The 13,456-nt window shown below is 38.9% G+C and overlaps 1 protein-coding gene across 2 annotated transcripts in view; it reads left to right on the top strand.

Moving 5' to 3' along the window:
* Window positions 1-13,456, top strand: part of LOC126335470 (leukocyte elastase inhibitor-like) — a 214,482-nt gene that overhangs the window by 186,745 nt on the left and 14,281 nt on the right. The window contains exon 8 of one of the 2 annotated variants that reach the window (XM_049998784.1): window positions 1,218-1,416. The exons of the other annotated variant lie outside the window; for it this stretch is intronic. Coding sequence (XP_049854741.1) covers window positions 1,218-1,416 — 199 coding nt within the window. The remainder of the gene's footprint in view (window positions 1-1,217; window positions 1,417-13,456) is intronic. 2 annotated transcript variants of the gene reach the window in all.

Here is a 13,456-nt window from a genome sequence, read left to right as displayed (position 1 = left end):
GGAGATTGCACACCTTATTGTTTTGCGTGGCACTATCACAGCACAGGCCTACATTGATGTTTAAGTACCTTATTGCTTCCCACTGTCGAACAGCAATTCGGGGACAGCGATTGCATCTTTCAACACGATCGAGCACCTGTTCCCAATGCATGGCCTGTGGCGGAGGGGTTACACGACAACATCCCTGTTATGGACTGGCCTGCACAGAGTCCTGACCTGAATCCTATAGAACACCTTTGGGATGTTTTGGAACGTCGACTTCGTGCCAGGTCTCACCGACCGACATCGATACCTCTCCTCAGTGCACCACTCCGTGTAGAATGGGCTGCCATTGCCCAAGAAACCTTCCAGCGCCTGACTGAACGTATGCCTGCGAGAGTGGAAGCTGTCATCAAGGCTAGGGGTGGGAAAACACCATACTGAATTCCAGCATTACCGATGGAGGGCGCCACGAATTGTAAGTCATATTCATCCAGGTGTCCGGATACTTTTGCCGCGCGGGATTAGCCGAGCGGTCCGAGGCGCTGCAGTCATGGACTGTGCGGCTGGTCCCGGCGGAGGTTCGAGTCCTCCCTCGGGCATGGGTGTGTGTGTTTGTCCTTAGGATTATTTAGGTTAAGTAGTGTGTAAGCTTAGGAACTGATGACCTTCGCAGTTAAGTCCCATATGATTTCAGACACATTTGAACATTTTTGATACTTTTGATTACATAGTGCATGATATTTGTGGTCTCTGGCATTGCTGTGTCTTCGTCCATCGATTGCAAAGATATAAGATTTCACCTAACGCTTTGTCCAGGTCGTGCATGCCATCATTATATTCCACAATGGTAGCCGGGGACACATTTTGTTCAACTACCCACCTGTCAACAATGCGCCCTCGTTGCGCCAGGATGACTTCTCATTTACCTAACTCGCTCGTCTAGCCAGTTGCATTGACGAATACTCAACCCTGCTAATGGGCTACTGAAGAACAGCAGAAACAATTGCCTATGAGCACAAATGTTACCACCATATATATGTGTTTCCATAATTTCTATCAGCATTTCTACAAATTTGAAATTTGTCTGCACGTCTTTCCTGAATATCTAAAGTTAGTCTCTCCCCAATAGGAGACTGTGTGAGAAGGACTCTGTTTCATGCTCTTTGTCAGACAGTGTTAAATGTAGTTTTCACATAAACGAGAAGTGCTAAGTTGCTGGGTAACTTTCTTTGCAGCTGTTCTTTCGGAGAAGATCGACTCTGTTGACGAAAAGCCACCGCGCCCTGTCATTTTCAAGGCCGACCGTCAGTTCATGTTCTTCATAGTGGACCACCAGTCTTCGGCAGTACTCTTCGCGGGACGTTTTGCTGGTCCTCCCGCTCCTACACCATCCGAAGCGGCTGCATTTGCACAACAATTCCCCGAACATCAATTGTGAGTTCTTCTTTTGTACCTTGCGTTGCAGCGGTTGTCGCTGCGACATCTCACGCTCTGCCTTCAACCATATTATTCGCCTGTACCTCTCCCAAGAAAAAGTTTCGTACATTTTGCAAATCGAGTCACGGTACTAAGATGGTGAAATGTACAAAAGAGAAGCTGACAGTGTAGCAGTAGCTGTGTGTGATTTTCAAATTTTCCCCTCGCAAAAAAGTATAAAAGTAAAACATTTTAATGTCGTAACTATTTTTGTCTAAAGAATCCAAAAGTTTTGTTTGACCGCTTACTGTTCTTCACGTACATTAGCAAATTTCCTTGTCGAAATGCCATTACTGTGTTGTGTTACCGAGAAATGCCATCACATAGTAAAGACATCTCGAACAGCATCAGGTGCACCACAGTGATTATTTTACCATAGGACGGAGGGATCTCCGTGAACGAAGTAAGACATCCACAGTTCATGAGTCGCTGTAGATTGATTTGGAACGTAACCGAACATATACCTCACAGTGCTCTCTTCACCTCAATCTCTCATACTCTTGTCCCAAACGTCTGGTAATGTCATTTTCTTCCTTCAGGACGAGTCAATCATCGACCTCAATCTGCATTAACAATCTGTAAAGCACTGCTGTGAAGTGCGCAGCAGAGGGTGTTTACTTTATACCGCTTATTAGAGCTACCTCCCGCTCCATTCGTGTGAAAGAACAGTAATAAAATTTGCTTGAATGTCTCTCAGCATCCTATAATTGGTCCAATCTCGTCTCCGCCGTCACTGCGACTCTGTTACATTGGGGGCTCCTAGATTTGTTACTTGATACCCATTCTTAAAACTAGTTGTGTGCCAGTGTGCCAGTTCAGGTTTTCCGTCATTGCAGTGATGCTCTCCTGTTCGTGAAACAAACCTGGGACCATTCATGCTCCCCTTCTCTGTATACATTGGAAATACCCTATCAGTCTACTCTGATATGGGTCTCACACACTGCAGCAATATTCTAGGATGGATGGCACCAAAATTTTTGTAAGGTGTTTCCTTTGTAAACTAATTGCATTTTCCCATTACTTACCAATGAACCGAAGTCAGACACCTTGCAACGATACTAATTTGGTTACAGTCTCTGATTCTTCTTCTTCTTCTTGTTCTTCTCCTTCTTGGTAGCCCAAAAGGTGGCATCTCGAAAGTGAAAACCTTTATTGGGTAGTGAATGATGTTAAACAATGATGAGTGCAACATCACTGCATTTAGGTTCTTTTCACAAATTCTTTTACGGTGGAATTAATGTTTTTTGGGACAATGACCAGTTTCTTAGCTCCATTATTTACAAAACACGAAAACCAGGATAGACCGCATATAAACTGACAGTTTCATTGACAATACTCGCCATGCACTTCATCCTTTCATCAATCATGGTTTATGAACACAAAGTCACTTGAATACAGGTCCTTTTGAAGTCATAATTCCATGCTTAATGTGGCATAGGTGTAAAAGACAAATACAAATTACAGTCTGATAAACAGATTTTATTGTTAGCAACAAGAAAAGAAATTCATACAGTTATTTCACACAGCCCTGTTATTGACAAGAGAAATGTTACAGCAACCTTGACTGTACATATATGACGGCGGGCAGACTTTCATGTCTTCCACTGTGTATCCTGATTCGACAGAGCACAACATTGCATCGAAATTGTTAACTGACTGTTTTACCGGCACCATCTACATTATATGATTGCAGGTATTGCCACAGAGATGTTAAGCATGTTCAGGCATCAACACGAACCTTACTACGTGATGGGAACTGAGTGGTTACTGGGAGTGTGTTTGTTATCTAGGAGCTACCCATGTAAATACTAGCAGAGGACTGCTGATTTTGGAGATAGGGTTGATCTATAAAGACTGGCATATGAATACTTTGGAATTCTGGAAACTATATACGTATTTATAAAACTGTATCGTTTAAATTTACTGGAAATATTCAGCTAATAATTCTATTTACATGATAAGTAGTTAGTAAATAACAAAAGGTTACAGAACTATTTTATGTGTCTGCACTGGGACTTACCTAATTACAAGCACAGTTGCCATATTTGAAATTGTGATAATTTATGAAAATTCATAGTTAGTGAATTTATTCGTTAATGAGGGGTGTCATTTGCTCCAGAAAAATTTGGATACCAAACATATAAACTTGCAAATGAAACAGGTATCTGGGCAATATTTAAATTATGAACTTGCATGAAATATTGTCTGAAAACTATTTTGCACATCTGGACATAAACCACATAAACACAAGTATATGAAAAGTGAGGAAAAGAAAAAAAATAATTGTGGTTAAGAGTGCAATAATATAAGGTAGGATGGTTCCGGGTTGCTATGTTACATCGTATCTCACCAGATAACACAGACAGATATTGAGAAATAGCTGGGTGGATGATTCAGTGCCAGACAAACAGTTATAAGGGTCTCTCATCTCAAGTGATCATGAGCTTCCCAATCCTTAGCTTCAATTTTTCTCAAATTTGCTGTGGGTGTAGACCGACCCTAGAAATAAATGTGTGCTAAATTTTAAATCTTGAGCTTCAGTATATGAGAAAAATATTTGGATGGCTTTTTGACGAATGTATGTGAAAACGAATAAAACCCAATGTTTTAAACTATTTTATTATAAGACAGAATCAAGTAGGAGACCCTTACTCTCAGGTCCTGGGTAACTTTTGGCTGTGAATTAGGAAAATACAGTATAACAGAATGTAAACCATTGTGTGAGCCAGTATAATGCATTGAAGTGACTAAGAAAACATGGAGAGAAAAATGTGTTGATTTTTTGACCCTGTTTGGGGTTTGATATCTCAGGAAAAAAATGCATACCAACTACAACTTGGCGTATTTGTTGTCAATGCCTGGGACATGATTTTGTTAGCATACCTTCCTGCTTAGCCAGTTATTTTTGATTATATTCTATTGCAAACGTGGCATCTAATTAAAAATTACAGTAGACAAGCCAAGTTCAGATATAAATATTACAAAAGGTCATTTCAGAAATTGTTCTTTCTAGCACCATTGTGAAGAGTGCAGTTTTCTGCACTTGGAGCACCTGTTGAACCAGTTGAGTCAGATCAGCAAAGGGACCAGATACGATGTTGAACTTAATAAAAGTCATGTGTAATATGTTACGATCACAACACGATACCAGTTGCTGAACCCTAAACGTCAAGACGAGTAAGAATGAAAAATAGATAGATTAATGCTAGTGTTCCACTGTCTGTGCAAAATATGGAGATTTGATGACTGAGCCAGTTCAAACCCTTAGTTGATTCAGTTCCTTTCTCCATCCTGGTAATGACCATGTAGGCTTGAGAAGGCAAGATGGGCATGATGTTATCAAACATTGATTATCCTATTACATATAAATGGCCACATTTGACGGTTTCTTCATTGAGATTCCAAAGCTTCAGTCGGGTTTCTTCCCTTGGTTCCCAAGCTGTGTTTGTTGGTTTCTTTATTGAGATTCGAAAGCCTCATTTGGGTTTCTAGCCATGGTTCCAAAGCTGTGTTTGTTGGTTTCTTTATTGATGTTCCAAAGCCTCAGTTGGGTTTCTTGCCAGAGTTCCCAAGTCGATATGTGGGTCTCTTCATAGTGGTTCACAAACTGGTACTATTTAAAATTACTGCTTCATGGAATTAAATTTTTCTTCAATACTGTTCAATGTGGCTTCATGAAAATTATATTGACGTTCTGTTCTGATAGCTGAAGGTGCTGGAATATTCATGATGATTTGCTGTTCAGGAACTCAACATTTATTTTCTCTTCCAGGCCAACAGAATGAGCAGCTGGACCAAAAGGGTGCATGGATTTGACCAGGGCATCGTGTTCTTCAATATCAGATTGACAAATGTTACCAATCTACCAAATAATTGTCATAGTTGCTGAGATGTATTGGCGGGAATAATGCTTAAAGCTGACACAAAGCCACACTGGTCACAACTGATTGATAAACAAAGAATACGTTTTATCACTTGATGCCTGAGTAAATTGAATGTATTTCAAATTCATTGGTAAAAGTTAGTTACTTTCGCAAGTTCCAGCTAGAGCATGGCCATTTGCAAATCGTTCTTCTTGTTACCTGACAAGTCACTGTGCATTTAGTGAGCTGTACCATCTTGTGATGGTAACATGTTGCGCACAATTTTTGTTGAAGTTCAACCTTGCTTTTCATGCCTTTCCTGAATCGACTCTAAGACACAAAAAGTTGTTTCTTTTAGAGAAAAGTGTCTTCTTTCTGCTGGTCTGGAAAAAAGAACTTCTGAAGAGACCCTTTTGCAATATTTGCACCTGAACTTAACTCATATTCTGCAGTTTTATATTTGCCATGATGCTTCTGATTGAGTACAGTCCACAATAAGTACCTAGACAGAAAGATGTACTGTTAGAGTCCTACCCCAGTACTGTTAATACATGTGCCAAGTTGTAGTTCTCTTGTGTTTCTTCTTTCAGTGATATCTGATTCCAAAGAATGCTAAAAAATTCGAATGTTTTTCTCTGTCGGTATTTTTGGGATGCATTATACTGGCCCACAAAATGTTTTACACGCTGTCACATTGTGTTTTCCTAATTCAGGGCCAAAAGCTGTATAGGATCTGAAAAAAAGAGGTTTCTGCTTGGTATTTTAAACAAAGAAATTAATTTTCAAATTTGAAGAATTACACAATACATGACAAAATGCACTTCACAAATCTGATCTCTCACTATATGGCAGAGTTTTGGAACACACATTCCTGTTTTGAATCCAACCCAATTCCCAATGCTCCAGGCTGGTGAGTCTATCTCACATTCAGTTTTATCTGTGCCACAACAGCAACAGTATTCAGTGTGTTTAGATGAAATAATATATGAAATATTCATAGTAGAAAAATAAGAAAATTTATTCATAAACCTGAAATCAACTGGATTAAACCCTTTCCTAGTTGAAATATGGACTACAAGCATACAGAGTTTTTTTACTTACTTATGAATTTATCCATTTAAGGTGATGGAATCTTTGTTTAAGCACTCATTTCTCATGAAAGAAAAATCACCCTTAGTAAAATTCTCAATCTGTACTTAACTTTTTCGAAAACAAAAGGTTTATTTCTATTAAAACACCACATATTTATTTCATTCGTTGAAACTTGTTAACTGTTAATACTTTTTTCTCAAATCATTATTGCTTGAAAGCATTCAAATACAATGATATACATATAAGCATTAATTTGTGAATGAGATAAACATTATGGTACTCTGAACACACAATGAGCAGCAGTATGTATTTGATTAGCTGTTAAGTAAGCTATGTTTACTTTCAACGTTTTACCTATGTTGTCGTAAGTTCTTGTGTATTTTTTTAGATGTTGTCTATAATCATGTAGTTGTCTTATTGCAACAAAAACATATTTGCTTATATATATATCATTTACTCGTGTCCATTTTCCCATTAGATCTTTTCCTCACAAAGCAAAGGCTGAAAAAGTGCATTAACAAAATTGCATCTCCATGTAAATAACCCTTATTAATGCTTCATTACCATCATCATTTCCTATATTTCGCAATTATTTAATCACATTACTACTCCATTATACTTTGTCAATTCATTACCTCATTATCATTAATCCATAACATCAAAACATAGATTCCTTCATTACATAATCATTAAACACAAACATCCCTGCCTTGCCTTCCTTACACAATATGGCTATTAAATGTCACTTCACAGCAACAAAACTACTACAGACTGGTGGCATCTCTTCATGAATCAGGTACATTACTGTGCCAAACTGGTTTTAATTTAATTTTAATTCAAACAAGTAACTTTAAATTTATCCTCATACATTTACACAAATGAAATTGCCTCAATTGTTCCCCAGCATTTTTCGTCTACCGTTGATACAGAACTTATGTATTGCTTTCTGAATTCCTAATTTTACAGATCATTGAATGAGTAAATGTTTTGTAATTTGGAGTAACTCCGAGGAACAAGCAGGTTTCAAGAAACAGAACATGGGACCCTCATTTTTATAGTTCAGAGGCATGTTTTCGAAAAGAATGGATGTAATATGAGATGGGTTTCATCATGCCAAGAGAGGACGGTTTGGAAAGTTAGAAATTGTGGGAGTGGTAAAAAAATAAAGGCCTAACATTGAAAGTCCTTGTTTTTGGATGCAATCCTACCCAACACCAGGCTCTTTTACAGTTTAAAATACAGCAATCTCTTGCTCTTACCAGGCTGATCTGTGACCTATATGCCTCATCAGCAGATTTCCACTGTATCAGACTTCTCTCCTCCTACGAAATCCTGCCGTTATCTGCCCCTCATGTTTCTTTGACTGGCATCATCCGCCAAGCCAACTTAAAACAGCAAAAACAAGCCAGACTTCACCTCAAAAAGCTATCCCACCTTCTCCTAAACTACCTGAATAGTGGTATTTCCCTTCCTGTTCCTCTGCTGCTCCCTAACCAGCCACACCATCAGCTGCCACTCCTCCCCTACAAACCGAGCTTGGCCAACCTACTTAATATCCCACAGCCTTCGCCAATGCCTCCCAGACCGAGAATAACCCACAATCCCAAGAACCAGTCACAACAGTACAGTGTCCTTAACCTCTCATCTAAAGCACTCTCCCCTCCAGAATTATCTGTATTATCTAAGAGGCTCACTTTCAGCCCTAAATCTTCATTTGATCATTCTGCTTTGAAGGACCTACTCCCCTTCAGTTTTAATATCCACTGGAAACATCACTTTGCAACCCAATCTTAAAACGTACCAAACAGCGAACCTGACATTAAACCCTGCCTTGAACAGTTCAGACCACAATCCCAACTTGATCCACCACCACTACTTCAGAATCATCCCTTACAAGTCTTCCAAGAATTCCTCACGTTCAGCATTGCTCCACAATCCTCCCTCAGGTCCCTACAACATGACCCTAACCTGCCCTCTGCAGAACTCCAGGCTCTATGTTTCCTACAAGCTGATGACTCCATCATTATCCTCGCAACAGACAAAGAATCGACCACTGTAGTACATGACTGAAAGGAGTATGTTAGTGAAGGCCTACGCCAGCTGTCTGATACCTCTACACACAGCATCTACCATCAAGATCCCATCCCTGTGAGTAAATCTGACCTACAGTCCCTCCTTAAAACCTCAGGCCTTTCACAAGGACTGAAACTTCAGTCTATAGGACTTCTCACCCCACCCAAGTCATGCACTCCCACTTCTTACCTTCTTTCTAAGGTCCTGGCCATCCTACAGTTTCTGGCTTCAAAGAACCCACCGAACATATATCTGACTTAGTTGATCAAACCTGCATTTCATACTACAAAGTCTTCCCTCCTATATTAAAGATGCCAACCATTTCCTGGCTTGTCTGAAATCTGTACCTGTCCCACTCCCACCACATACCTTGCTTTTCACCATTGATGCCACCTGCCTCTATACCAACTTCCCCGCATACATGGTCGGTGTGCTGAACATTTCGTCAGTCAGAGCCCACCTGATCCAAACCTATGACATCCTTCCTACTCACCTTAATTAACTTTATACTTACCAGCAACTACTTCACCTTTGAGGGGCAGACATACAAACAGATCAGGGGTATGGCCATGGGAACCAGATGGCTCTTTCATATGCCAACCTTTTCAAGTGTTGCTTGGAGGGTGCTTTCCTGGGATCCATAAGTCTTCAGCCCCTGGTTTGATTCAGATACATTGATGACGTCTTTACCATATGGACTCATGGTGAGATTGGCCTGCTAAAATTCCTGGAATCTCTGAATACTTTCTCCTAATTAAATTTTACATGGTCCTATTCTGAATCCCATGCCACTTTCCTTGATGTTGATCTCGACCTTACTGATGTCCAGCTACACACTTCCGTCCACATAAGTCTATCAACAAACAATAGAACATAAATTTTGACAGTTGCTATCCTTTCCGTGTCAGATGTTCCCTCTCATACAGCCTTGGCACCCGAGGCAAAGGTATTTCTTCAGATCGGACGCATCACAGAAATACATCAACATTCTCACCTCAGTCTTCACTGCAAGTAATTACCCCACCAGCCTGGTTAAAAAGATTTACCAGGCCATTACAATCCAATCCTGGTACTGCTAATCCCTCCACAAAACAGCTTCAGAGCACACTGCTGATGACTCAGTATTGTCATGGTCTGGAATGTGTTAATCAGCTACCTGGACAGGGCCATGACATCCTAAAATCATGCCCTGAAACGAGACCCACTCTTTCTGAAATGTTGCCCACCACATCTAGAATAGTTTTCTGTCACCATCACAATCTCTGCAACATTCTTTTCAGACCCTATGCTCCTTCTGTACCCATCTCCCTACCCTATGGCTCCTACCCCTGTGACCATCCTACTGCCAGACTTGCCTTATGTACCCTCCTACCACCAGGTCTGTAACTGGCAAAACATAGACTGTCAAAGGGAGAGCCACCTGTGAAATGACACGTTATATACCAGCTAATATGTAAACAGTGTTTGGCCTCCTACACTGGCATGACTACCACCAAATTATCAATTAGGGTGAATGGGCATAGACAGAGGGTGTATACTAGCAACTCACAATATCCTGTTCCAGAGCATGCTCTACAACATGAAAATCATGATTTTGGTGCCTGTTTCATGATATGCACTATCTGGATTCTCTCCACAGACACCATATTCTCAGAACTCCATAGGTGGGAACTAACATGTACTTGGTTCTCGCCACCACCTGGCCTTAATTTACATGAATTTCTTCGGTCTCAGCATTTCTTCACTGTAACTACTCTTTGCTTCATTCTGTTTTAGTTTTCTACAGCTTCCATTGTCTTTCCCATCTATTTTCACCACCCCCTCCCACCTCTGTTATGTACAATACACTTAGCTTTTCATTCTTATTAACTCAAGCTTGATGTTTAAGCAGTAATCTCTGCCTGCATATTACCCTGTCTTCCACCTTTCCTCTTTTCAAATCTCATCTGATGCAGTCTCCAACAATCAGTCTTTCCTTCTCATTTCACATGGTAAGTTTTTGCTGACCCATGGTTCTGGGTGACTTTCCCAAAATCTACCGCTTTTCTTAGACCTCCCCAGTTCTTTTCCTTCTCCCATCTTCCTTTCCCTTCAACCCTTCTGCCTGAAGAAGGAGCCACTGGCGCCAAAAGCTTGCCAAATACAACTGTCTTTTATGTGTGTATTCTGCCACCACTTGTTCATAATATTTTGATCTGAAAGAGTATTTACATAACATAGACTACTTTCTTCTTATTGATGTTTAGAAAAATGTAGACAGTGAAATGAATATTTTATACATCTACAACTGAAAAGTAACTAACAATATATCAGGCAAAGTAGGGTAAATAATACCTAAAACGTTAAAAAATATAAGTTACTTCAAAGTATTAGAGCACTACGGCACAAAATCACATTGGACCACTGAGGTAGTCCAAGACATAAAACAATAAACATAATAAACTGAACTTTAAAAGAACTGTGAACATAGCTGTTTAGTCATAAATTTTCCACAAAGTTCCATAAAATAGGCATACTCAGTGCCAGATGCACAAAAATATATGGTATGTCACTATGATATAATACATCAGGGACCCATCTAAGTAGTCATAATTGTAAGACTAACACATAAGCTGTCAAAAGTTAAAAGATACTGTGAATGTAGTTGTTTACAGTCACATAAAGTTCATAAAATAGCAATAATCATGAAGTTACAAATATTATTTGGAGAAATAAAAGAGGAATAAAAATGAACAGAAGTAAAATAGCATTAATTAGTTAGGCTACAGCAAAATCATCATACTACATCAAGGGAGGAACTACACAATAATTGTCACAAAACAACCTTCTATAGTAAGTCTTCATAAAGATCATACAAATATTATTTATGAAGTCTAATTGCTTGTTGAGTATGGACAAGGGTTTATTTTTGTTGTGAGCACAAATTTCTATCTCTTCTAATGTGTTAAGTAATAATCTTTCAGGTGCATTGTGAAGAACGTTTAAGTTATTCATTGTAGATCCTTGTAAGTGGTTGTGACGTATTAGGTGTAAGCCAAATACTGATTTATTATGAGACATACCTGAAGCATGTTCCTTTTTACTCTGATTTACTCGAATGGGAGTGTTTTGATGAAACTTGAACATTGGCTATTATGCATTTAATGTTTACATCATTTAGAGTAGAAGTTAAATTATATTTTATCCCTTTGTTTAAAAGGGCTGTTTCAGCAGGGGTAAAATGAATATTAGTGATACTGGAAACCCTTGGATTGAATGTGTGCTCATTAATGTAAGAGTTCTGTGCAATTTTATGTTGCTGGCTATTTTCATCTAATGCTTTGCTTGTTTTCCATAATAAATTGTTTTCCATAATAAATTAGTTTTCTCATCAGTGTCTATTTTCATCTAATGCTTATTCATAATTGTTTTCCATAATAAATTAGTTTTCTCATCAGTCACATTGACAGTATAGAGAATATCAAAGGAGACACCTGCTTACTTAAAACTAAGTGAAACTTATACACTTCATAATATAGTGCATCCTTTTGCATAAAGGCGTTCATTTATGAATGCTTAGGTGGGTTCATGATGTAATATATCGTAGTGATGTAACCTATGTTTCTGTATATCTGACATTGTGTACTTCTATTTTACGGAATTTTGTGGAATATTTGTAACTGTGAACAACTATGTTCAAAGTTCTTTTAAAATACAGATTCTTGTGCTCATTGCTTTATATCTTTGACTACCTCGATGGGTCAGTGAGATTTTGTGCTGTAGTTCTTTTGAAGTAAGTTATGTTTTTTCAAGCTTTAGGTATTATGTACTCTACTTTACTTATTATCTTGTTAGTTACTTGAACAGTCTCATCTGTGGGATCTGACACATATTACGACAGTTGTCTTGCTTGCATGCCAGTATTTTGTAACAACTAGTCACTGTCGCAACTTTGAAATCATCTTCTATCAAAACATGCTTGTTGACACCTCCACACGTCTTGGATGGTAAGTAATGGTGTCACTCAAGCAGTATTTTTTTTCACTACATTCGACTTGCTTGTCAACTGCTGTCACAGCACTGAAATCTTCTTCTACTGGATGACGATATTGATATGACCAAGCTGACTCCATGGCAACCTTTACTGTTGGTTAACAACCATCTTTGGTGCTATACAATCTATGAGATTGTAATAAATACCCACAGATGGCTATCAAAGTTCACACAACTGATTAGTTACTTTATGTGATGTATGATACCTATTTTGTTCATTTGTTACTAGCTTGCATGTAATCATTCTGTATATATCTTATTGTAATAAATGTTTTACATCCTGTATGTTACCGCCAACGTAAGTCGGTATCCAGTGGGCAGATATTGCTCTGCTTAGCAGGTGTTGCTCATGGAGACATAACACCTGCTCATTCACTTCCACTACCTACTATCATGTGTATAATTTCTTCCTTTAAAATTCATTGCACAAGATGTATTTTATATTTTACGTTTGTATTTCAGTATGAGGTCTGAAGATGGCCCAAAAGTGACTGAAACACTGACTGAAACAAGCTACCACAAAGTAAAGGTTTTTTTGTGATTGAGATTGTTTGCATTCATTTAAAAAAAACTGAACATTACTCTATTTTTTTTGTTTTTATGTACTAGAAAGTCTGTTATTACTTTCAATATTCCTGGGTCATGTTGTATTACTCTTTCATTAATTATGTGGCTTAAAAATGAAATTATTTCGTTGGCTACTCAGACCTCCCCCCCCATGAACCATGGACCTTGCCGTTGAAGGGGAGGCTTGCGTGCCTCAGCGATACAGATGGCCGTACCGTAGGTGCAACCACAACGGAGGGGTATCTGTTGAGAGGCCAGAAAAACGTGTGGTTCCTGAAGAGGGGCAGCAGCCTTTTCAGTAGTTGCAGGGGCAACAGTCTGGATGATTGACTGATCTGGCTTTGCAACATTAACCAAAACGGCCTTGCTGT

The sequence above is a fragment of the Schistocerca gregaria genome, chromosome 2, assembly GCF_023897955.1.
Source record: "Schistocerca gregaria isolate iqSchGreg1 chromosome 2, iqSchGreg1.2, whole genome shotgun sequence".
Taxonomy (NCBI): domain Eukaryota; kingdom Metazoa; phylum Arthropoda; class Insecta; order Orthoptera; family Acrididae; genus Schistocerca; species Schistocerca gregaria.
Note: the sequence above shows the minus strand (reverse complement) of the source record. Positions and strands in the feature narration are given on the sequence as shown.